The 26,488-nt window shown below is 42.4% G+C and overlaps 1 protein-coding gene across 1 annotated transcript in view; it reads right to left on the bottom strand.

The window, feature by feature from the left end:
• The window catches only part of fras1 (Fraser extracellular matrix complex subunit 1), a 321,197-nt gene that overhangs the window by 4,263 nt on the left and 290,446 nt on the right, over window positions 1-26,488 (bottom strand). Inside the window, 28 exon segments of the mRNA XM_030059979.1 lie at window positions 330-535; window positions 800-966; window positions 1,476-1,592; window positions 2,165-2,324; window positions 2,598-2,705; window positions 3,110-3,260; window positions 5,394-5,608; window positions 6,084-6,244; window positions 6,958-7,190; window positions 7,850-8,125; window positions 8,583-8,770; window positions 9,712-9,912; window positions 10,335-10,491; window positions 11,484-11,689; window positions 12,443-12,590; window positions 13,983-14,143; window positions 16,447-16,503; window positions 16,506-16,722; window positions 16,724-16,783; window positions 17,875-18,147; window positions 18,948-19,116; window positions 19,888-20,047; window positions 22,224-22,283; window positions 22,286-22,373; window position 23,419; window positions 23,529-23,562; window positions 23,565-23,640; window positions 25,210-25,437. Coding sequence (XP_029915839.1) covers window positions 330-535; window positions 800-966; window positions 1,476-1,592; window positions 2,165-2,324; window positions 2,598-2,705; window positions 3,110-3,260; window positions 5,394-5,608; window positions 6,084-6,244; window positions 6,958-7,190; window positions 7,850-8,125; window positions 8,583-8,770; window positions 9,712-9,912; window positions 10,335-10,491; window positions 11,484-11,689; window positions 12,443-12,590; window positions 13,983-14,143; window positions 16,447-16,503; window positions 16,506-16,722; window positions 16,724-16,783; window positions 17,875-18,147; window positions 18,948-19,116; window positions 19,888-20,047; window positions 22,224-22,283; window positions 22,286-22,373; window position 23,419; window positions 23,529-23,562; window positions 23,565-23,640; window positions 25,210-25,437 — 4,278 coding nt within the window.

The following is a 26,488-nucleotide window of genomic DNA, read 5'->3' on the forward strand; positions in this document are numbered from 1 at the left end:
AACGGAAAAACGCTAAATCAATTTATGGAATTTATGGACAGAAGTGTAAAATGGATGTACGTGACACTCTCTCCATTAAAAGAAACGTTTACTTAACTAGAGGATATTTAAAACATGAGGCTTTCATCAAACATTATCATTCTTGGCTAGAACCTCACATTTTTAACATTTTCTAGATTTTTTTTTAATGGAAAGAACCTGGCACTCGCCCATTTTGTACTTCATAAGAGTTGTGTGGTCCAGAGTACAAAATGGTTCAATGGTAATGATTATTTTCCCCTAAAAAATGTGTATATTATGTGTTTGGATTGGTGGTGCAGTGTGTTTACCAGCAGCAGGAAGCGATGTTTCAGGTGCTTGTTGGGCTGGATGCAGCCGTACTGCGGGCCCTCGTTGTACAGCGTCCCCGTGGGATCGAAGAAGGGAACATAGCCGTCCCTGCCGGTGCACAGGTAGACTTTCTCCAGCTGCAGCTTGTACGCTGCGTTCAGGTTCTGCTCAGGATTCCACAGCACCCGGCCGTACAGTGTCTGGCCTGCAGGGGGCAGCAGAGGGAGAGAGAGGAGAGGCGAAGAGAAGCGTTTATTCATTTAATGAGCTGCTGTGGAGTTTTAGGAATAAGTGCCAATAAATTGTGCCAACGTAACAGCAAATATATCTAAATGATTTATTGAGGAAGGTTAATTCCCTTCATAAGGGGTTCCTCAGGTTACTGTCTGAGGTCCCCTGTGGTTTATAGAGTGAAATAATGTGAAATGGGACCACGGGGGCTTCAAAGTGCTCCAAACTGCAGTCATACCCATTGAAAAAGCTCCCTTGTAGTCCATCTCAGCCATGGAGACATCGGCGGCGGCTGGATCCATCATGAAGACCTTCTCGTTGTTACACAGCTGGAACTCGGTGTTGAGGGAGTAGACCACAGGGACCGGACGGTTGGTCTGCTGGAAGGCGATGGGCACCAGGAACCTAAAGGTGGAGAACAGGACGGTGAAAAGACGTCAGAGACACAAAACGCTGATGGCAGAGAATTCATTCACTGCCATCAGCAATTCAGACGTGCTTTTAATCTCTCAAACCTTTGTTGTTTGGAACTTTACTTGGAATCCAGCATTGGAACACTGTCACAATGTGCTGGATCTCCTAGCCCACTTTGCTGGGTTAAATTCAGTTTCAGTTGAATTGCACACAGTTATATAACGTGAAAAAAAATATGAGAAATTCAGTCTATGCGGCTGACAGAAAAATCTATCCTGTCTATCCTGTGGTGTCAGTTGTGCTGTAAAGTCTTTGTTGTAGGTACTAGGAAGTCTGTCAGGAAAACGGGATCTGAATACAGATTAATAAAATTACATTGGATCCTCATCAGTGCACAGTGGAGAATGATTCATTTACCTGAATCAGTTTACAAAGTTTGTGAAAGGGGCTGTGTGTTGATTCTCCACAGCTGTAAGTGTGAAATCAGTGTTGGGACTCACTTCTCCGGTGCGTGGGCGGTGCAGGACAGCGGCTTGTCTCCAGGGTCGATCCAGGGCTGAGTGGGCTGGACGGTGCAGGGGATCAGGAAGACCGTGTACTCTCCGGAGTAATCCTTCCTGTTGAATGGCACGGTAACACCACCCAATTAGACAACCCACATCACAATAAGATGCACTCAAAAAATCAGGGTTTCTTCCAAAATCTAAAGGACGCCGATAATCATCTTGAGGATTTAAACGTAAACCTGAAAGGCTCTTGGATAAACCCCTAAGTTTTAGAGCAGGCTGGAAGTATTGTCAAGTTTCATGAGCTCTTTATGAAGGGGTTCTCCAAGGATCTTTATGGTGTCCCGCAAGGAACCCTCTGAGATCACCTGTTGTTGTCATTTAAGGAGAACTAGGGTTTCACAAAAATCCAAATAGCTGTCATGCAGTGACATTTCCACTTGGAATCCTGTGGAATCAGCTGATTTTGCCGCTAACAGTTCCCTTTACAGTAAAAGTCACTACAAAAATTCACCGTGAACAAGTAATGTAAGCACCATCATTTTCCCAGAAAATAAAAATTGCAATTAAAGATCAAATAGTCCCATTTCAGACCAGCTGTAAAGTCTGAAAGCCAGTATCATGGAAACCAGTTGATCAAACATGGTCTGGTTTCTGCTTCGGGTCTGGATGATGACACTGACCTGCTGTAGGAGCTGGTGGCTCTCCACAGCTGGTACGGTGAGTCGAAGGTCTGGGCGCTCCACAGCAGCTGCAGGTCAAACTCGATGCCTCCCAGGTGGTCGGGGGCCATGAGGTGGGACTTGTGACCCGGCAGCGTGTGGTGTTCAGGGACAAACTGACCTGGAGGAGTTGATGGAGATAAAAATGGGAGAGGGAATTGATAAAGAGGTATGTTAGATGTACTTATCACTCCACTGAGGAGGTATAGTTTTTTATATATATATATAACAAAGCTCAAGATAAAAGATTCCTTTATTTTTCTATTTCCAAGTCCACACACAGCAAACTGTGGGTTGAAGAAAGAACAGACAAATCACAAAGCACAATCAACAGTAAATACGCGTAGATGTGGAAATCTAACCAGACACGTCATGGGTTTTAATGGAGACTAACCTCTGAATTTGGCGTGGGTTTTGAACTCAATCACCAGTCGTCCATCTTCTCTGATGTAGATCCTGATGATCTGCAGTCTGGCAGAGAGCACGCTGTCGGTCTGGATGCCTGCAGAGAGAAGGACATAAGACACCCACCAGGAGATCAGAAGTCAGATCAAAACTGAAATAGAACCACTAGATTGGTCAGGCTCACATTTCTTTAATTTTTTAAATATTTAAGTCTTAAAGTAAGTCATTTGTTGGACATAAAAAAAGGTTGGGAGTCAATCATTAACATATAAATGTAGCCAAAATTCAGGGAAATATTGTTTTGTCTTTCAAAATTGAAGGTATGGACTTTGGCCCTACATCCAAATGGGGGGGGGGGGATCAAGATTTGCTGTTTTCAGCTTTCAGAAATTGCCAGCAACGGTGTGGTAATTAGCTGGCTGAGACTGTAGATTTGTGGTACAGTGTGTAACTGATGTGTGATGAGCGCCTCGGCTGTATTTTTTTTTTTTTTTTTCAGACCTGTCCTCCAGAGCACGGTGTCGTAGAAAAAGGAGAACTCCATCTCGGTGTGATGCTCCAGAGATGCCCAGCCTCTCGGCGCCGTCACGTAGATGTAAGACACATAGAGAGGAACCTGCACCGTCAAGAAGGACTGGGCCGAGTCACGCACCTGGAACAACAACAACAACAACAACAATAATAAAAATAATAATAACAGTGCTGAAATGATTAGTTGATTGGCTGTTTAACTGATTAGTCGACCGACAGAAAATGAATCAATTATTTATTTATTTTGGCAGCTGTTCAGGCTAAGGAAGCAATCTGAAGACATCACTTTGGGTTCTGTTGACTTATTCACTGAGCATTTGTCATCATTTTTGACGCTTCACAGACTAAATGATTAGTCAATTAATCAATGAAACAGTTGACAATGAAAATAATCATTAGCCGCAGCCCAAGAGGTCATTTCCTCTCATTCCTTTGTTCTGCCCTCCTCCCTGCTTTTACTAATGAAGTTCATTAGCCCTCAAATAACCCGATGCAAATTAGACTTTTTAAATGCGACAAAGGCTAATTTGATGGTGTTTATTCAGCCTTGCATATTAAACAGAAACAGCAGACAGAAAACATTAAGGGCTCTGTTTTTTGTATCATAGTGCAATCACAGGCAGATGCATGATGTCCTCAATTAGTCATATTTGGCTGTGTTTACATGCACGCAACAATAACACTATTGCCAATATGGTGAGAAAAGTTACAGATTAAACCATTTACATGATTGTGTAAATGGAAAACTCCTCATGATAATTGCATTTACACAATCAAAGCAGCTTACTTATTTCAATTATCCAGCGTTGATTGTAGGAATGGAGGGTTTTTTGCCGTTATTTCTTTGTTTTCTCATTGTTGCACTTTGCATTGCCAAACCATTATATGTTGATGATGTGTAAGTGATGTGTTACATACACTATATTACCAAAAGTATTCGCTCACCTGCCTTTACTCATACTATGAACTGAAGTGCCATCCCATTCCTAACCCATAGAGTTCAATATGATGTCGGTCCACCTTTTGCAGCTATTACAGCTTCAACTCTTCTGGGAAGACTGTCCACAAGGTTGAGGAGAGTGTTTATAGGAATTTTTGACCATTCTTCCAAAAGCGCATTGGTGAGGTCACACACTGATGTTGGTCGAGAAGGCCTGGCTCTCAGTCTCCGCTCTAATTCATCCCAAGGTGTTCTATCGGGTTCAGGTCAGGACTCTGTGCAGGCCAGTCAAGTTCATCCACACCAGACTCTGTCATCCATGTCTTTATGGACCTTGCTTTGTGCACTGGTGCACAGTCATGTTGGAAGAGGAAGGGGCCCGCTCCAAACTGTTCCCACAAGGTTGGGAGCATGGAATTGTCCAAAATGTTTTGGTATCCTGAAGCATTCAAAGTTCCTTTCACTGGAACTAAGGGGCCAAGCCCAGCTCCTGAAAAACAACCCCACACCATAATTCCTCCTCCACCAAATTTCACAGTCGGCACAATGCAGTCTGAAATGTAACGTTCTCCTGGCAACCTCCAAACCCAGACTCGTCCATCAGATTGCCAGATGGAAAAGCGTGATTCATCACTCCAGAGAACGCGTCTCCACTGCTCTAGAGGCCAGTGGCGGCGTGCTTTACACCATTGCATCCGACGCTTTGCATTGCACTTGGTGATGTGTGGCTTGGCTGCAGCTGCTCAGCCATGGAAACCCATTCCATGAAGCTCTCTGCGTACTGTACTTGGGCTAATCTGAAGGTCACATGAAGTTTGTAGCTCTGTAGCAATTGACTGTGCAGAAAGTCGGCGACCTCTTTGCACTATGCGCTTCAGCATCCGCTGACCCCTCTCCGTCACTTTACGTGGCCTACCACTTCGTGGCTGAGTTGCTGTTGTTCCCAAACGCTTCCATTTTGTTATAATAGAGCTGACAGTTGACTGTGGAATATTTAGGAGCGAGGAAATTTCACGACTGGATTTGTTGCACAGGTGGCATCCTATGACAGTTCCACGCTGGAATTCACTGAGCTCCTGAGAGCGGCCCATTCTTTCACAAATGTCTTGTTTCACAGTCTGCATGCCTGAGTGCTTGATTTTATACACCTGTGGCCAGGCCAAGTGATTAGGACACCTGATTCTGATCATTTGAATGGGTGAGCGAATACTTTTGGTTATATAGTGTATATCAGGACTAATCTTTCATCTGCACTACAACTAACTCCACAGAAAGCTGAATTTGATTTTATCCCACTATGGAAGGCCAACAGACCTGGAAATCGGCGGTGACCGAGCCGCCGCAGACGTCGATGAGCTCGGTCATGTCGTAGTAGGCGTCGAAGGTCCAGATGCAGCTCTTGAGGTTCAGGTGCTTGTAGAGCTGGATGCTCTTGGCCTCTCGGATGTTGGGGTTGAACTGGTAGGGACGGTCGTAACCGGGTCCCAGGGAGATGCTGTCATAGGACACGTCGTCCAAGAAACCCGCCTCTATGGAAATGAAAAATATAGAAAAAACAAAGGCTTGGAAAAGCTGAATTTGAAACTGATCGCTGCTTGGACACTGTGGATGCAAACATCAGCTAAACATCTAAAATTAGGGTTCATAAATTTTTTTTTATCCTTCAGTTTTCAATGACTTTTCCTTGACTTCTCCATAAATTTTTGCTCAATTTCTATGACAAAAGAAACTATGAGCCTCTCTGGAACAAAACAGACATACATGTACTGTAGATAGTTTTTATTTTATTTTATTTTATTTTTTCATTTTTTCACTTTTAAATTCCAGCTCAACCTGAAATCACACAAGAATTGGTTTGACCAAAAAAAAAAAATAAAAAAATAAAAAATAAAAAAGTGTTTACTTGCAGTAAAAAGAAGTCCTAAAGCGCCACCATAATGGCTCCAGCTGTGTGTGTGTGTGTGTGTGTGTGTGTGTGTGTGTGTGTGTGTGTGTGAGACTGACCGGACAGGCCGTGCAGGTCCTTCAGGGTGACCAGGTTGGAGCAGACGTGCTGCTGGCGGTAGATGGACTCTGACAGCAGGAAGTGCAGGTTGTGCAGAGGCATGGTGGACACCAGCGGCAGCATGCCGTCCTGATGGGGGATCTGCACCGAGATGTGGATCCTGACCAGCAACACACCGAACAACACAGAGGGCTTCAACAAACCACACACACACCATTTAAGGGAAACTTTGGTCCAAGTCACTTATTAACACCAGGAACAGGATGGAGTCGTTTTCTACGATGGTTTTGGTTGAAGTGGAGGGAAAGCCCCGCACTAAATAATAATAAATAATACAGAACAAATGCCTTGCTCAAAGGCATGTCACCAGTGGTCACTCAGGAAAGGGAAAACACTTCTTCTTTGTCTTCCCTGGTCCACTGCTCTAACTTCTAACACCACATTAAGTCTGTCAATATTTGGATTTGTGCTGCTGAATATTAACAGACTAGACAGCTCAGCATTCCTAATAACTTTAATGCCGTGTTTTGGAAATCAAGTGGTAGAACAGAAACTTCTGTAAAGGGTGTATGTTTTACTTAATTTCTTGGTCATTTATTCATTTTTAACATAATGTATCAAAATATATCCATGATTAATTTATTATGATATTATGATTTATTAGGATTTATTATGATAATTCATGATTATTCTCATTAAAAACTGTAAAAAAAAAATTGAAATTAAAAAAATATTTAACAGTGATAATAAAAATAAAAATGTGTAGATTTTGCTATTTAATCACCTAATCCCAGGGTTGACTGTTTTAATTCAGTTATTTCTTCTGGGACAGGAGCACTGAGAATCTTTATTCTTTCTTTCTCTCTTCCTCACCTGTTGGGATGCTCCTTGTGCTTCACGTCCAGGTATTTGAGCGTGGCAATGAAGGACTGGGCCTGGAAGCCTCGGGCGGTTCCCGTGGTAACGGGGGTGTGGCAGATGGAGCCGTCGGTGCCGATGGTGGCGATGTTGCTCCGCAGCGGCGTTCCCAGGTGACCGGCCTTGTCTCTGGCCTGAGCCACGCAGCGCACGTGGAAACGCCGGCTGAAGTAAATACTGTCCAGGACCTGAGGAGGACAGAGAGAGAGAGAAGAGTGTTTATCAATAAATGCCACAAAATGCACTATATTTTGCTTTTTATGTATTTTTTAATTTGCACATTCCATGTCTTTCTGCTCTCTAGAAAACAGCTTGTCTTCAATCTTTAAATTTCATCCCATAAAACCATCACGTTTTTGGACAGTACCACTCCTCGCATCAAATACTGCCTTCATTGTGCCATAATATCCCATTATGACAATTTTTTATGAACTCTGGCCTCTTTCTGCACATTGTGGACAAATGCATACTGTGTGACTTCTGACTGGTGGAGTGGACTAAAAGCAGCTCTTGACTTTCTCACTCAAAATGCCACCAATATTCAAAAAAAGCAAATCCAAAAATCCAAAATCCAAACACATAATTTTGTCTCATCTTCACAGTTAAAACTTGAATTAAGTGTCATTTTCTCGATCCTAGTGGGCTGATATTATTTATTCTGCCATGTTTCGACATATTTGTACTTGTTCCCAGGAGACTTCCAGAATCAGGTGAAACTGCACTGGAAACCAGTGGGATTCTCTCATCCTGCTTGTCTCATCCTTGTTTCAAGAAAAACAGAATTTTAAATGACTAAAATTAATTTTCATGAGATGCTTGGTGTATTTCGCTGGTATTCCTGACTCACCATGTGGTTAACGCTGGTATACGGCGTGTTATCTGTGACCGTCTCAAAGGGGGACCGGGCGCCGCTGGCGTCCGTGGGCGCCGCCACCTCCCAGGAGAAGTGAACCTGGGTCTGGTTGATGCCCGCCTCCTCACAGCGCTCCTTCATCACAGAGAACTTGGGGTAGTGGGGGTCGCAGGGGGTGACGCACACCAGGGGGTAACCGGGCGACGGCGTCTTCTTACTGCCCTCTTTGGTGACCTCCTGGACGTGGTCGTAGTCGGAGAGCGAGACGACCTGGACAGGAGAGAGGGAGAGAGGGAAGAGGGGGAAGAAAACAAGGTCAGAGGGAAGAGGATTAAGTTGAGAGAGACAAAGAAAGCAGGAGGGTGGTTTTTGTACTGTGGACTCCATCAGTTTTATTCCTGCATGATCCTCGTGGCAGTAATTATGGCCACAATGTTGGAGTTGCATATGAGATTCCTCACAACCTGAAATTTGGAACAACCTCTCTACATCGCCTCGGTCCAGTGATGGCTGAATAAAAAGGAACCCAATCTGCTGACTGATTTAAATTTTTTTCTTGTCAGTTAAGGACAGGAGTTTTCAGGCATGTGGTTCTAGCCCCTGAGAAAACAAGAACCAGGAACCAGGAACCAGGAACCAGGCGTCTGACAGGTTCGCACAGCTCCAATCGTCTCACTCAAAGAGCGGTGAAACAGCTCGTTCATGTTACACGCTGATAAATTCTTACGATGGGCGGAGCAGGCAGGATGAGGCTGCCTGCAGCCTCCTGGTCCAGGATGGTCACGGTTGCCATGGTGATCTCTCCGAGCACCGCCTCCACAGGATCGTCAGGGCCGAGGACCAATGAGAAGGACTCATGCCACTCCCGGTCCTCATTGGACAGAATCTCCACTTTGAACAGGATGTGGTCCATGCCTGACGAGCGACAGAGGGAGACGATTTTAAATTTGTATCCATGTTACATTTCATCCTTTTGCCTCATCCCAGTTTATAGGAAAAAGAGCAGCTACAGTTTATCAGATGCTGTGCGCTGACACATGAACAGGAGCTGTGTGTAGTGTGGCTGAATCAGACTCTGGTGCTTTGGCTCGGTGTTTATCAGACTCTCATCTTTTGTTTCCTCCTGAACTCTTTGATCTTCCTTTGATGCTCCGACAACAGAAAGACGACGGTAATAAATATTAAGTTTCAGATCATTGCTAAACATCCTCAGTCAGCAGACTTTGCTGGCCGCTTCTGATGCATCCAGGTGATATCGGGATATAGTTTTATTGTTTTGTTTTATTTTTATTTAAAGACGACTAATATGTTCACACATAAGAAAATAACCCTCTCTCTTTCTGCTCTTTCTGCTCTTCTCTAAGCAGCGCGTCAGGTGTGGAAGCAACCTTGTAACAGTATCAATAAAACATACATCCTTGAGGTCTTAGCAAATATGAAAACCTACTGCTGGATGTAAGGGATGAGTCAGCACTGATACTCGCTTATTAAAGTGTAAACATGTTTTATGTAGTCATCTTGTTTCCACAGCGGTTTTTAAAAGGCAAAACTTCTCAGAACTTTGTACAAAAAAAACTGTATAAAATGTATAAATACTCAATTTTCATAAAATATACATAATTATTAATTAATGATAAATTACTTGATAAAACTAAAAAGTAAAAATCTAAATTTGTATGCTTCAGTGTTTCATGTTGTCTTGAATCAATAAGGTGTGTGAGAATTCTTCGTATAAAAACAGACTGTCTATTGACTCTTCACACATTTTGAAGGTGTCATGTGTCTGAATATAAACTTTTTTTTTTTTTTTTTTTTTTTTTTTTTAAATTAGGTACATGAGGCTTTTCATCACTGACCAGGTGTGAATTTCAGCACGCGGCTCTTGGGGTTGTAGTCGACTCCGGACTGGGCCGACCCGTCCCGGGTGCTGCAGCGGATCTTGGAGGTGCGGTCCAGGTCGCCGTGGCGGATCACCTTGATGTTGAGCACCTCGATGCCGTCTGGACCAGGAGGCTCTCTGACCTGGTAGGACGCCTGCTCGAACTCGATGGTGGGAGCTGAGGCGAGACAGAGGAAAGGTGTCAGAGACATAAATGAGCCTGGTGACGGAAATCAACCAAATTACATCATCATCTTACAAACAAATAAACATAAACAAATAATGAAATGAATGGATTACAGAGAGCAGACATGATCCTAACCCTAACACCTGAAATCTAATAAAAGACCGATATCGGACTGATATACTGTCAGATGAATGTATCAGTCTGAATTGAATGTGCATATCAGATAATTGAGCAAAGATCTAGTTCTTTTTTCCAGAATTCAGTGGAGCTTCGTCTGAAAAGTCCGAGCAAATCTGTTTTTTTGTGAATCTCTAAAACAAATTCTGAATGTCTCAAAACCAAATTAGTTCACTGGACCGTTCTCTGTCACAATTCCTCTTGGGTATGGAGTAAAATTTTAGCAGTCTTTTTACCATCTTCATCGTTGGTGATGGTGATGGTGACGATGTCGCTGGCGCCCACCATGGCGCCGCTCCAGTGGTCGCCCTGCGGCGTCCCAAGATGCACCTGGAACTCCTCCTCGGGCTCGAAAACGGAGTCGTCGTTGATGTGGACCGTGCAGTTCTTCACCTGGAAACACACGGGACAAAAACCTTTAATGTGCTGATAACTTAGAAACAAAAAGGAGAACACAGCCTGGAAGTCAGGACAGACAATTAGTTTAGTTTAGTTGAGTTTAGTTTATTTGCACATTATATGACTTGCATAAAAACAGTGAAAATAATCAATTTAAACATTGTGCAGGAGAGGTAGAAGCCGAAAGAGGCTTATAAAAATACCTCCCCTATGTAAAATTAAAATAAAAATAAAGACAAAAACAACAGCAGTGGTCTATAATAAGGGGCAGAAACCTTCCAGTTACTCTCTCCTGGATCAGTAAATGAGATACACCGGGTTATTAGGCGCTTGATGTTTGTGATAAATGCCTGTTTGTATCTACTAAGTTTCTCCTGATCATTAATCAGCTGACACAGCCTGAGAGGGAGGAAAATAAAAATCCTCATTAGGTCGTCATTTTGCATCGTTTTGTTCTTGGAGGTCACAGACTGAAAAGGTCAAGAGCCGTTGCAATAAAACAGAAACGCCATAAAAAAAAAAAAAAAAGAATCTAAAAGCAGAGCAAAGAGGTGTTGCAATGAATACAAAAAATATCCGACCGGATTACATTTCCAGAAAGAAAAATGATGGGGCAAAGGTTTACACCGGGTCACTCAGACTTAATTTCCCTTCCTTACTGTCTTTACTTTAAGGGCTTCTGCTCTGTTCTGATCTCGCTGTTGAATTTTACTCACGTTTTGTTTCTGTCCCCGGTTCACCTGTGTCTCTGTTTGTCACCTTGACTTCTCTCTCTTGTTTTCCCTCTCAGGTGAGTTGTTTTAATGAGCCCCTTGTCCTCAAAGTCTCACCCACATCTTCTGTCTGCTCTTTTTTCAGTTTTTAGCATTTGCATGTGGAAATGTAATAAACCTAAGCTTGGGGGGGGGGGTATGTAAAGGGATCTGACGAAGTCGGCAACTACAGAAAAAAAAAGGGAGTTAACTTCTGGTTCTGGTAAATCCGACCTTCTCTCCCTTGAGGAAGGTGATGCGGGAGTCGTCGGCGTTCCTCCTCTCCTCGAAGTCGTCCATCACCATGGCCGTCATGGTCCGGGTGAAACAGCGCACCGACGACTTGAAGGACAGGTCGCCTGTGCGGATGATGGGGATGTGGAGGACGCCATCTTTCTCCTTCACCGTGTAGGCGCTCTTCTCAAACTGCATGCTGGGAACTGGGAATGGAAAAGAGGACAGTGAGAAAATAAGTTACTGTACTGGGAAAAATACAACTTCAGGAAACAGATAAGATGTAAATCCAGCTCTTTCCAGTGATGCTGCACTTAAGGTTTGTGAGGTTCATCTTAAAACAGTGGATAAAGACTGTTAATGCTGACAGGTATTAGTAAATTTAGAAGCTATTTTCCACCTATTTATACAAAAGCAGGCTGCAGAAATGTGGAGTAAAAGTCAGCAATGAACATATAGGGTTTGGAAATAATGGGAAATCTAGTTTGTCCAAAACAAAAAAAGCTCTTTATTTGCCCAAACTGGGTGTGAAATATACCAGATGGGTTCTGATATTTCTGTGAGTTCAATGAAACCGGAAAAAAAAAAAAAATCCATTTTGTTTTGTATTTTATCATAACAGGAAAGAGGTTTTATTTAAGAAGTTCAATGCAAATAAGTTTCATTTTTTTCTGCGGGGGATTATGAAATAATGAAGTGGCTATGTGTGAAGGTGAACATTTGCATTTGTGTAGTCCTTGGATAAAGCTTGTTCTCACCAAAAATACAGAGCTTATAAATAGAGTAACTTCTTGTTTGAAAGTGTGTGCAGTTTTCGTTATATCTTATATCTATATTGATTATTTATATTGTGTTTAAAATGTGTTGGCTTGATGGTATGACATGAAATAAAATCAATCATTCGTTCATCCACGGTGTGACAAAACAGAGATGCTGTTAAAAGTGTTGTTTTTACGTACTGTCCTGGAAGGTGTCAGTGATGACCACGTTGGCCTCGTAGGGCTCCTGCAGGACGGCCCCCTGAGGCGAACTCAGGAAGACCACGAAGGACTCGGGCCCCTCGATGGCCGGGTTCTGGACGTCGTCCATGATGGTCAGACTGCACGTCTGGAACAGAGGAGGCCGCAGCGTGAGAAATGTTTTTAAAGGTGTCCCATGTGAGGTAAAGTAAGGTTTACAATCTCCTCACTTGATCAGAAAATTTTGGTTGATGTTTTTTTTTTTTTGTTAATGTCCCTTGTACTCAGCTGAATTTTTTTTTCTGGGTTGTAAAAAAGCTCCTCTCTTACAGCTGGAGACCGTCCCACACCTTGTAAAAATGAAGACTCAGCCAAATTCCTCAATGACAGATGTTTATCGCAAAGAATGTGATATCTGACTTCTGTTGAAATTGTTCATATTCCTATCTTTTTATAATCCTTGTTTATAGTGTTTATATTGCTTACTGCTATTTATCATGTGTATACTGTATATTTCTTCTAAATTTGCACATTGACCTACCTCTATGCACATTTTATACACCCATGCACACGGTTTTTTCTGTTTTTTTTGTTGCACATTGCTTTTTGCACACTGGGTTGTACTACAGATCTTATTCTGTTGTACTTAGATCTTATTCTTTATTTCTGTTTTTTTATTTACTTAATCTGTAATCTGTGGATACTGCTGAAAAAAATGTGAATTTCCTGCGGGATGAATAAAGTATCTACCTATCTATCTATCTATCTATGCATGACGTTTCTAACACTGTCTTCCTTTTCTCTGTTCATATCTTTACCAAATTAATACTTTGGGTTTTTTTTTTTGGCTGCTGGTCAGACAAAGGAAGACTTGTGAAGACATCACTCTGGGCTCTGATCACTTCCTGTGAGACTTTGGTGTGATTTTTCACAGATTATAGACTAAATGATTGATCAGTCGTGGAAATAATCACTGGTTGAGGGAGTGAGGCCAAAAAGAAACAGCACTCCTCCCAAATTCATGTTGATAAGGCAACATTTAATACAGGAAGAAAAATGCTGATATTACTGCTGAGAGAAAGACAGAAGGAAGAATCTGAGACGGACTAAAGGTGGGAAAAGTGATGCTGACTCAAGACTTTTTTTTTTCTCTCGGTGTACTTACTGCGTACTTTTAAACATGCTTCATCATTCAGTTCAAAGGGAAAACACCAAGACACTTTGGGTTTGGAGATAAAACAGCCATTTACTGGAGCAAACAACAACAACAACTGTCTCAAGGTGTCACCTGGCACTTGCACTTGCATATAAAAGTGCAGAAATTTCATCTGCAAGTTAAAGTGCCTTCACCTCCTTCCTTTGAAGTTCGGTTCTCACCCCGACTGCCAAAGAGCTCTGGGTAAATGTAATCCAAATGGAGGAAGACCTCCCTAAACATTTAATATGTACATATGTTATCCTTGTAGTTGGTAAAAACAATCTCGAGCAGAGCTTTGAAATGACACCAGATTGTTTTTTTTTGCAGATTCTCTCTCCTTACCTCCTCAGTCTTTCCTGGTTTGAACTCCACTTTCTTGGAGCTGGGGATGTAGTCGACCCCCGGGCTGGCTGAGGGCGGGTCTGAGGGTCGGGTGGCGCACCACACAGAGGTCACCGAGGAGAGGTCGCTGCCGTGGCGCAGCACCGGTATTTCAATTGTACCTGGGTGGTGGAGGTCATGGTTTTAATCAGGAGTGCTTTATTTTCCCCTCCACAGAAAATTTATGCCTGAACACTGCAGACACCCAATTTCCCCACGGAGGTAATCTCATTTTCATCTTCACCTTACACAGCACAACTAACTTTCATATCTAAACACTTTGTATTTGCTGAGTCGAAATTTTTGCTTTTTCCGGTCTTGGCACACCCCGCTCCGAGCTGTTTCAACCAATCAGAATTAAGCCGTTAAAGGCAGATTCCAAGATTTTTATTCAAAGTGTCCTTGGATCAATGTTGGTGACCCCATGGCCTTTCCTCTGGTGTTAATATCGGGCCAAACTTTCCATTTGTGACTGTGATAAATTTAGAGATAATACTACAAACAGTAAAACAGCATGTGTTAGATGCTTTGCATTGTGGGACAGATTGGGACTGAATGATCTCATTACCGTGGATAACCAGACTTAATTCAGTCCTCCACTGGTTGGCCAAACCGTTGAACCACATTAGGGACAAAGTCACGAGGTTTTAATAATGACTACATTTACATGGACGGCAATATTTCTGCAATATATTAACGCGATTAAGACAATACTTTGAATAAGGAATGTCCATGTACTTTTGATTACCTTAATCCAAATAAGGTCATTGTTGGAGTATTCCAATTTTACTTGGGATAATCAGGGGCATTTTAGCCATGTTTAAGCCATCTTAATCATAATGTAAGAGCCAATTCGATTTTTGTGGCCGACTGCGATGCAAACAGAAATCCAGCTGCTCAATGGCTTGTCCTCTTTTTGTGACTTTTGTGGTGAATCCATGAACTTGCCTTTTGGAAAAGATAGCCCACAACAAAAGACCAAAAATGTCAACATTTTCGGGGAGTGGCAGAAACAAACTGCATTCTAAATAGTTTCTGTGAAATGAATGTCTTATGTGGCACTGTATAAGCAGCCCATATTAATAGATTAATCAGATTGCAGTGAGCAGAACCCCCCGCACAGACAATCAGGAGCGGGTCGATCGCCTGAGCAAACCTGAGGAAGCAACGGGTGAAATGCGTTATTTGCTCCCAATAAAGTTACAGTAAAACTATTTCAGTGTGTGGTGGTTCATTTTTGTCTTCACTGAGATTAATTGGGTTATTGTCTTATTTAGAATAAGGCCAATAGTCAGATTATTTAATCCATCACTGATTCTTGAGAATTTGGATAAATCATGTCCCACTAAGAAAAATGCTATTTCTGTTGGAAATTTACAACATTTTAATGAATAAAAAGAATCAAGGGCATAATCAGGGGCTCCTTTGCACATTGTAAGGTTCTTTTATAGGTTTATTTTTTAATTTGTATTAATTTAATGATTATATGTTGGCCCATGGCCTACAAAACCAGTTGTCCTCGGATAGGAGATAATCATTTCAACTTGATTAAAACAACAAAAAGTAATAATTTCATTGAATAATATCTTTACCACATGAAAGAGTACATCATAATATGTATTAAAAACTACAAACGATGAGTTTTGAACAATATTTACTATTATTTTGTGGAATAAATGTATACTTTTTAAGAAGAGGTCTGATGCAGGTAGCAACAGGGCGAAAACAAGCTGGCTAATGTGAACAACTCATGCTGATCATGTGAAAGAGCAGGTTTTTGTCTCCACCGTCAGACGTCACCACCGTCAGGTTTTCTGTGTGACGGTGATGACTGAAGTCTGAAAAATGCTTATAACAGAGCTCAGGATTGTTATTTTTTGTATCAAATAGTTAAATAAAGTTGTTAAGCAAGAAGCCATTGACTTGAGTGGTATAAATTTTGGAAATGTATGTTGTAATGAGGCCACTGTCACCACCGTCAGAGGCAGTTATATTGGTTTTAAATGAATATGCTTACAATATGTTTCTTTGGTGCTGTTGAATTATTAAAGTAATAGTCTCTTTAATACAAAAATATGTTTTCAAATAAAAAAAAAAAAAAAACATTACGGTGACGGCGTTGACAAAACAAAGTAGCCTAATGGCTGGAAAAAACTATTTTATGAAAAAATGCAAAATGAGGAGGTTGCACCGGTACATTGCTGAACAGCCAGACCTTGGCCATAAGGATATACCTTCAGATTTTGTAATTTAATGCCTTTTTTTTTTTTCAAAATTAAAACCTGTTTATCCAAATTCCCAAGAAATCAGTGCCAAGTCAGTGTAAAAGACTCATGTTTTTCCCCATTTTTGTGTAGGGTAGATGTGCAGTAGTTCAGTAAAAATGCAGTAAAGAGTGGAAACTCCAATAAACAGCAGCTCATACCGGCGTCTTCACTGAACGTAAACGTCGCGTTCCCCAGAGAGACGGTCGACGCGTCGTCGGCCCGTCGATGACCACCTTGGCCACCGTCACGTCCCCCATGCGGGCGTTATCCGAGGCGTCCGACAGCACCAGCTCGAACTCCTCCGACCAGCTCTTACTCGTGTCGTCGATGAGCTTGACGTCGCAGGTGGACATGCTGACGCCGGGGCCGAAGATGACCCGGTTGTCGTTGCTCATGCCGCGGCTCTTGTAGTCGGAGCCGGACTCGAGGGCGTGGAAGGCTGCTGCCCTGAGCCGACTTGGCCACGGTGTTGTAACACAGAAGCCGAGGACGGTGCTGGACGAATCGACCTTGGGGGAGAACAGAGAGGAGGCGATGAGAGCGGGGAGGTGTCAAACATCACAGCTTTGAGGACAGACGGCTTTGTGCTGCTGAATTGCTCTAAAAAATTCAGCTTTCAACTGTGCAACAGGCTTCCTGCTATAAGCTTATCTTTGCACATAAAAGCAGAAAAAACAACTGTGTTTGGTGTGTGGCTGTGCTGTTGTGGAGGTTTTATTCATTGTGCTTGGATTTATGCAGGGAACACAATTTTTTAAGAGGATTTTTTTAAAATTTGATTTGACCTTATTTGTGCTCATGACACACCTTTGACATGCTTACTTGAACTTTTCCAGCCCTTAACACCAATATGACTGTAATGCTATTTGTTTGCAGTGGCACAAGCATTTCTGTCTGAAATGGAGATTTACACTCAAACACGGGTGATCACTGTCCATTTTAAAGACAATTTGAAATGGAAAACTCACCAAATCACTGCAAAAACTCAAAATCTTACCAAGATTATTTGTCTTATTTCAAGTCAAAAATGTCTTATTCTAGTCAAAATCTCTCATTACACTTAAAATAAGACATGATCACCTCAGAAGTAACTTGTTTTTAGACAATTGTCTCTTGTTTCAAGTGAAAATTTGCTTGAAACAAGTGAAAATTTGCTTGTTTCATTGGCAAACATTTGTTTCTTGTTTCTAGCTATTTCACTTACTTCAAGTGAATTTTTCACTTTTTCCACTGGCAAATTTTGCCAATGAAACAAGCCAACTTTTCACTTGTTTCAAGTGAATTTTCACTTGAAACAAGTGAAAATTGTCTAAAAACAATTTACTTCTGAGGTGATCGTGTCTTATTTTAAGTGTTATGAGCTATTTTGACTAGAAATAAGACATTTTTGACTTGAAATAAGACAAATAATCTTGGTAAGATTTTGCGTTTTTGCAGTGATCACACAAACTATCTGGATGAATGGAGAGACTGCAATAGGATACTTATTTTGGGTGTTCCTTTACGTGTTCCTTTAAGCTGACCAATGTTGCTGCTTAACTTGCTGTTGGTCAGTTTTTTCTTACTTTAAAAAGGATGTTAGAGACGTCTTTGTTTGTGGATTGCTCCGTACCTTTCCTCTCGATGGGAACGTGGATGAAGCCGGTGCTCTCGTTCACATGGTAGGTTTTCTTGTCGAACTGCAGAGTGGGCTCGTCCTCGGTGTCGTTGATGTTGACGACGGCTCGCGTGGTGGCGCCCAGCAGCGCGTAAACGGGCATGCTCAGTTCCACGTGGAAGTTCTCAGTCCCCTCGAACACCTTGTCATCGTTGATGATGATGGTGCAGACCTTCGTGTCCTCGCGCTCGTCAAACTGCACCTGGAAACGGAGACGACCAACAGTTATCTTCTTTTTGTTTAAAATGCGGGGAAAGAGCCGGATCACAGAGCTCTGCTTTTTTCTAACTTCCATGCGTGCAAGGTGGCTCTGCTTCTTCTCAGGCTCAGTGGACTTTCTAAAATTAAGGAAAGTTTTTAGAAGAACATATATGTGCTTTGCTTGCACTGCTTTTTGTGACCCAGCTGATCAACCTGACCAAGAGACGCTCTCAGCTGACATCAGCAATTAGGATGAAAATGAATAAAGTGCCAGTAGAAAAGACAATGAATACGCTGTTTTTGATCCTTTATCAAATTTTTTACTGATTATATACTAATTATTTCCTGGTAGAGTGTAGTTACTTTGTCATTGTTGTAATTATAATTAGTCAAAGGTTTACTGACTTTGATTCATTCATTTTTTTTCACTTTTTGACTTTTTGGGGATTAAAATAAATAAATAATATGAAAGAAAGTGAACATCATGCAATGCGCTTTTTGACAAGGTAGTGCTTACCCTAGAAAAAAAAAATATTGAAAAAAGAAAGAAATATCGAAATAAATATTGTTAGCCCGCTGAAAGAGTACAAATGATACAAGGAATTCAATGAGAACAAGTAAACAATGACAATAAACAACATGATGAACTGCAAGCTGGTTTACATCAAACAAAATGATTGATGTCTGTTTTCTGAGGCTAAAAGCAAAGAGGAGCAGGCAGCTGAGGCTCCAGGAGCTCTTTATAATATTTTATAAGAGAAACAATAAATACTAACAGTTTCATTTCCTGTGCTCAGTTACCTGCCCGGCGTACTCCACGTAGTCGTGCTGTCCCAGCCGGGAGCCGGCGCTGCTGGTGGAGGAGGCGGAGCCCTGCTCGGTGCGGCACAGCACGATGGCGTACTGGTTCAAGTTGCCGCTTCGCTTCACCGTCACGGCCACCGTGCCGGCCTTCTCACTCACATTGTAGCTGTGGAAACAGCACAGAAAATTAGGACTCACAGGTTCCTGACTTTAGGAGACCCAGGACTAGGGCTGGGCGATGTATCGATACTGCGATATGAAACTAGATATCATCTGGGATTTCAGATATCGTAACATTGTGATATGGCTAAGTGAATGTCTTTTCCTGGTTTTAAACTTATTCCACTGAACCTACTTGGTCATCTCAACACTAAAGATTATTTAGTAAAAATCTCTTGTGTGTCTTTCCTACAATATCGTCATAAAATTGATATCGAGGTATTTGGTCAAAGATATTGTGATATTTGATTTCGTCCATATCGCCCAGCTCTACCTGAGGCCTGAGATTAAAGACCTAAAAATTGTTCTGTAGCTAAATTTATTGCACAATCCGGTCAAAGCAGTTAACATCAAGCGAGTAGGTACATCTTAAGCATCTTTTAGGCTACTAAAGTTGTTTGTCAAGGGAAACAATATGTTGTTGTTGTTCTTTTTTCAACAAAGACTGAGTCACATCAGAGCCCTAAATCCGACGTGAGGGTCTCAGGACCGAGGATGTTGTATTCCTGTAAAGCTCCTTGAGACAAATTTGTAATTTGTGATATTGGGCTATATAAATAAAATTTACTTGACTTGACTTAAATCATATAAAATAATTGTATAATGTATAAGATCTGAAGCCTGTGGCACAACAAAGATGAATAGAGGATGAATAAGTTTGTAGAGTCACGTATGTCATCAGTCAGTCATCACATGGCCGATAATGTCCCTGTCTGACCTTTTGTGCTCGAAGCTGATGAGGGACCACTGGATGTGGAAGACGTTGTCGCTGACCACGTTGGGCTTGCTGTCTTTCACCAGGAACTTGAAGTTGTCCATGGTTTCCTGCACGTTCTCCTGATGCAGGACGTAGCGGATCAGGCCCAGGTTGATATCGGCTGGAGAGCAGAAGAACGACATCAGATGAATGTTAATGCGGGGTTTCACAGCCTGAGGTGTTGTGGCATAATTTATGAAATGTGTTGGGGGGAAAAAAAAAAAACATCCTTTCATTCACGTTTCTCTTCCCGTATAATCCCACTCAGGGTTGAAGAGCTGAAGAGGGCGGGGAGTTTGCAGAGTTGCAAAAGTGAAAAAAATCTATTCATATATAAAATATTCATTATAGCGTTTTAATATGACAGAAGGTGGAACCCTGCAGCAGGTCGGGTAAGTCAGAAAGGAGATGCTTTTCAGCTGTAGAGTCGGTTTCAAGCCCTTTTCTTTTAAGTGTTGTCTCTGCTGAATTCCTTGATGTGACAGCGAATCCCTTCCAGCTCTGGAAAACGCTTTCCTTAACCCGATGCTGCACTCTGACCTCCATGTGGGGAAGAAGCCGAAAGAACATTTCCACTCTGGGATCAATAAAGTGTCACACTAGTATCAATACTTAGGGATGTAACAGTAACAGCATTCAGCTTGCACCTAGATTTGTTTTGTTTCGCTGTTTGGGTTGGAAAACTTAATTTCTTTATTTGAAAAAAAAAAAAAAAAAATCAACACAAACAGCTGACTGGATTTTTGCCAGTGCTCAATGTTCTGTGAAGATTGTGCAGCATAGCAAGAAAAAGCCTTTGTAGTGCGGCTCGTGGAAAAGTCAGTTGTTTGGCTGAACGTTATTATTAATCAAAAGCACTGCTGCATGTTGTATATTATGACACAAAGGTATTTTGCTGTGATTTCACATTGTGCTGAAAAAAAAAAAAATCATCTGCAAGGAACTGTGCGGGAACAAAGTCACGGTTCACCACACAGACACAAACAAACCAAGGACTGCAGAATCACTGTTTTCAGTTTCAGCACAAAATGGTTACACCTTTATTAGTGATAATAACCACGGTGATGAATGGGTGTACATTTGCAGCTTCTTAAAAAAAAAAAACAAAAAAAAAAACTGAATTGAGGGTCATCCTTCTGCTCATTTACATCTTCAGCATCAGGCTGCAAAAAAGGCGTCACGTTGTTTTTGGGGATGAAAAGCCACAAAGTAATTTCCTCCAGGAGTGCAGAGGCTAAAACGAATGCACTTTTGGCATTTGAATAAAAGCGTCCGCTAAATGGCATGTATTATTTTTGTATGTGCATCTTAATATCCTGCTCATTACCCCGACCCCAACCCTGTACATGAATCTTGTGAACATTACCATGGAAACTGAGTTTATACAGGCTGCATTAATGAGACAAGGTGTACACTTCCACAACCTCCATCTTCTTCACGCTTCTTCTCATGGGGTGAGGATTCATTTATTAAATCGGTTATTTGGTTACTGTTAACAAGATGGTTTGTACATGCGCCAACTCCAAAATGTGATGCTTGATACTTTGGATTGCTGCGAGTTGCCATCCGCTGCAGGGCAGAAGACTACACAACAGCGTTCCGACATTGATCCTTGGGCGAGGTTAGATAAGCAGCCTTGTGATTAGAGAGCTGCTGATTCAAACTGCAAATTGGCTGCGAGAGTCTGTGCAGCTGCTGAGACGCCTTTGAACAAGCCACAAAACTTTGCTTCAGGGACAAAAGCAGATAACTTCAAATAGTCAGAGCATATACCGCCGACTGAGAAATTCTTTCCTTGGGTAAACAAAGGATGAAAAAAAAAAAGAAAAAGAAAATTGAAGCATTGCTCTGAGAAAAACCTTGAAAGCTCTAATGAGTGCTTTTGAGGCCGGCACACCGGAGACCTTTCTTCCCTTCGCGTACAAATAACAATATCGCTGACGTAAATTTATCTGCACTGCACTTTTCTCAACAAAGTTGCATAATGGTGTAGAATAAAGGGAAAAGCAATTATATTAAATGAGGTAAAAGAGAGGAGCGGTGGCACTGGTGGCTGCATTAAAGCTGAACTCAGCGGGAACAGAAATAGCAACCAGATTATGTAATATGTTAAAATGAATATGCTGAAAAGATCTGGAGGAGGAAAACAATGAGGTGGAAAAACACGAGCGACCGGGATGAGACGCACCGCGACACAAGAAGCAGTTTCAGTCGATGCTGAGAGCAAACCTGAGGTGAAAATGATCAAGTGTGACCCTTCCTCCCTCCCTCTCTTTTTCTTGATTTGATTTTCTTACCTTGTGTGAAGGAGGTGATGGGGTTTCCGGGTTTGAGTTTGCTCTCCAGGAAGCCGTGTTTGGTTCGGCGGTGACGTCGTCCACAAGCTGCCCGTCGTCGGTGTCCGGGTCCATCGTCAGCAGCTCCTTCTTGGTGATCAGGTTGGTGGCCTGCAGGACGATCAACCACACACAGACCACAGGAAATACTGTAACTCCGTACGTACACATCACAGCTGCATTTGTAGCACTGCAACTAATGTTTTTTTTTTTTTAAATCATCAAATAACCTTGAGATGTTTTTATTAATCATTTTGTCTATCAAATGTTAAAATAATGCGAAATGCCTGTAACAAGTTAGAGTCCAAATGACCAGCCACCAAAAAAAAAAAACCCAAAACGAACCCAATTTTATAGCGATATGACACAGAGAAGCAGGATTTGTGACACTGTGACCAAGAAAAACAACAAAAAAAAGTCAATATGATATTTGAGTAGCATATATACCTCACAGGTAAATGCACGAAATTCAGAGTGATGCTGCACACTGTCTACACCTGCAGGAGCTTGTCCAGCTGGTCCGCTTGTTCTGTGACTGATTCATGAAAACTTGAGCGGCATTTTTTACAGTGTCCTTCAAAGAAACCAGCCAATTAATGTGCTAACCTCTTTAAACCAGCAGGGGGAGCAAGTACATTATACATGGTCAGCAAACACTGACTGAGCTTCTCTTTGCAACTTTTGTCAATCACACACAGAGATGTTAAAAATGTTACTGATGCACAATTTACTGTGAGAAGATTTTACAGAGCTGTGTTGTACGCCAGGCGTGTTTTAAAACTTTATCAGCGTCAGCCTGAACTTCCATATATAAGTGCGCATATTGAACTGATGTGGTTGCAGGCACCAAATCGACAGCTACCTCCTCTCCTGGGTAGAAAATCAAAAAGCAGGAGAGCGTCAGTGGATGTTTGGTGGTGCTGTGCTTTCGTTCAACTCTGTGCAATCAGATTTATTTGACAGCCGCTCCTCCCTCCTCCCTCCTCCCTCCCCCTTTACTGCTGCCATCTCTACCCAAAGTACTGCAGTTTTCTAACCTGTGAGGTGGGAGGAGAGGAGGTGAAACCAGGGTGGCCGTCACGCTTTAAACAGAGGAGAGGCTGTCTCTATCATTTGCCCTGCCCTGGATTTCCCAGTCAGGATTTGAACAGGCTACCCTTCGGTCATGAACAGGTCTTTCAGACAAAAAACTAAATCATGAAACACTGTGGAGTATTTTTAATGTCCATAACTGAGAGACGTCAATCTGACAGTAGAGGACAGTACTTGTTGTCCATGTACTCCAGCCACTGCAGCCCAGGTTGGTGACGATGCGTGGCGTGCCGTCGTCCACCGGCAGAATATCTATCTTGAACTTCTGAGGCGCCGCCGTCACAATCTGGAGAAGTGCAGAGGTTGACATTTCAGAAATGCTTCAGAAAATGATGTGGAGATTTATTTTGAGGAAAATTTGACAGACGCTCATAGTGAGGAAGATTTAAAGAGGCACATCTGAGATATAGATTTTTTTTTTTTTTTTTAAAGTTTAGGTTTTCCGTTGATGGTGCTTGACTTTGCCTTTTCAGCCATGGTGGCTATCGCTGCTCATGCTAACTACCCAGTTCTTCTTCCTCTGCTTGTTGTAAACACGCCGCAAATGTAAAACATGTCACTTCCTGTGCAGCTCTGAGATCAGTGCTGCAGGTCTCTCTGCTGTCTGAAGCTCATTATCAGACAGTGATGGTGGCCTCCATAGGGGGCGCCGGCGAGCGTCCGCTCTGCTTGTCCCATACACAGGGACGCTGCTTCACCTCAGGGAGCTCAGATGGAGTCCTGATCTGCTCGGGAGCTTTCACTCCGTCTCCTTCCTTCTTACCTGGAGAATCCTCCATTAGAACAGCAGCCCACCAAGGTGGGACACACCTGGCTGTTAGAGGGGACGGGAGACGGCCTCTGATTGGTTTACTGCATGTTACACCCAAAACACAGCCAGGATTCATGAAGAGACTCAGTACAAGCCTTCAGAACCAAGCGCCTGGAGCAAACAGCCTTTTTTTCCACCATTAAAGTAGCAAAAGTGGACTCGCCCTAATGCACTTGTGCCACGCTCTTTCTTCTGTGCACTTAGATCACTAAAATAGAGCCCCGAATGTTTACAACGACAAAGGTAAAAAGCTTACGAACTGGACCTTGAGGCACAGTTATGTTATATCAATCAGTGATGGAGAGCAGTGAAAGCAATTTATTTACCTCAGTGTGCTGTTCCACTTTAATTCTGACCTTCTTCCACTACAGAGACTGGCCAAATCTGACACAGTGTTTCAGCATGGCGAGCTGTTTTTGTGTTTAGCGAGCAGATGGTCAGTTCGATGCACAAGGGAAAACAAAAGGAGCAGCCTGGCATCACGCGGACCGAGCCTCCGTCCAGATCGGCTCTGACAGACGCCTCCTGCGAGACTCTGAAGCCTCTCGTGGGGTTTTCTGCATTATTTAATGATCCCTTAGCCCGTCCAGTGTGAACGCCAAGCTCCTGTTGAGCACCAACACGTATGACCGCCAAGCAAACTTTCCCCAGGTCAGATATAATCGACCTTGTGTGCACACGAGTGTGTGTGAGGTGGGATCAATATCAATAACCTGCTGCCATTCGGCTTTATCATGTGGTCTATTAGCAGTGGCAGGTGTGTGTGTGTGGGTGTGACTGACTGACAGGCTGTGAAGTCAATTCACCCTGAGGCTGCCTCATAACGAACACCATAAAAACAGCATTAACACTACACCTCACACACACACACACACACACACACACACACACATCAGGGTCAACTATTACTGGGTGAACACAAATTTATGAGGAAAAAAAAATCCTGCACACACTTCACGATCTACTGCTGCTAATTCACCCTTTTCACTGGAGTAAAAATGTCAATACATGCACACACACACACACACACACACACACACACACCTCCTTGCCCGCCTCCTCCACCATGAACAGCAGGTTGGTGCCGTCGGACACGGTGAAGGTGAAGCGGTCCTTCAGCGAGTTGGAGCCGTCGTGGTTGTAGCTGATGCGGTTCTGGTAGATGTCGTCCATGCTGAAGCTGCCCGTCTGCCGGTAGTGCTGCCCGTTGCTCGTGCGCTCGATGGTGCCGTGACGCGGCGGCTGGACGACGGTGAAGACGACGGACTCGGCCTGGAGGCGGCGGCGGAGGAGGACGAGGAGAGATTCGGGTGAGAAGAGGAGATCACAAGTCATCACGGTCATTTAATCTCTTATCAGTGTTAAAATCGTCTTTTTCAAGGTTTAAAAAAGGGGGGAAAGATGCACCAGTGGCATGGAACAAGTATATAATATGTTGAAACGAGGCAGAATAAGGTCGATCAGCCCATTGGGATCAAGGAAAATGACTCATGATTCAAGAAAATTCTGCAAAAAAAGTGATAGAGTTCTTTTTCAACAACTTCTTCCCGCTGTCAGACTGTTTACCTTGTTTGAAGAAAAACAAGAATTAACTCTGAATACGAGACTGAATGAAATGAAGATGTTTTTTGCAGTGTGTTGTTAAAATAATAATATTTTCACTGTGTCTGTCTTATTTCTCCTTTTTTTTTTTGATCTATATTATTTCATTATTTTTAAGTGAAACTCTCATAAGCACTGCTAGGCTTTTATCTCGCCTGCATAATTTGTTTATACCTTTGTCTCCTGTACTTGTTTATGCCTTTAAACACTCCCTTTGTGCGAATTAACTCTAAATGTTAAGCCAAAGTTTGAAAGAGGAGTGAGGGAAGAGCGTCAACCATTTTCTTTATGTTGTGTAAAATGCTCCTGGACGCTTCAAATGGACTCATTTAACTATAATGATGATACATGAAAGGGAAAAATTCACAAACAAAAGGCTGCTGGTGCTGTGCCTTATATTTTTTGTTGCTGGTGTATTTTTCTTACTACCGTGGACAGCTGCCCAAGTGAGCGTGATGTAATATCATGAGATTATTTCCAATATAGCAACTATGGAGTTTGATAACAGAGGAAAAAAAAACAGTTGTGAGCTGTCAACCCATCACATAGCACACACAGTGAACGTCAGCTTCGGGTTGTCAGTCCTTCTTAAACAAACATCTAGTGCTTCCTTGCGATGTCTGAGGTATCACAAGGGGATTACAAGATGGATTTTTACTTAAGCAAGCACATAAAAAATCTCTGCAATGAAGCTGCCAGGGAAAAGAAAGCTTTCTGGCCC

The sequence above is a fragment of the Myripristis murdjan genome, chromosome 9, assembly GCF_902150065.1.
Source record: "Myripristis murdjan chromosome 9, fMyrMur1.1, whole genome shotgun sequence".
Lineage (NCBI taxonomy): Eukaryota > Metazoa > Chordata > Actinopteri > Holocentriformes > Holocentridae > Myripristis > Myripristis murdjan.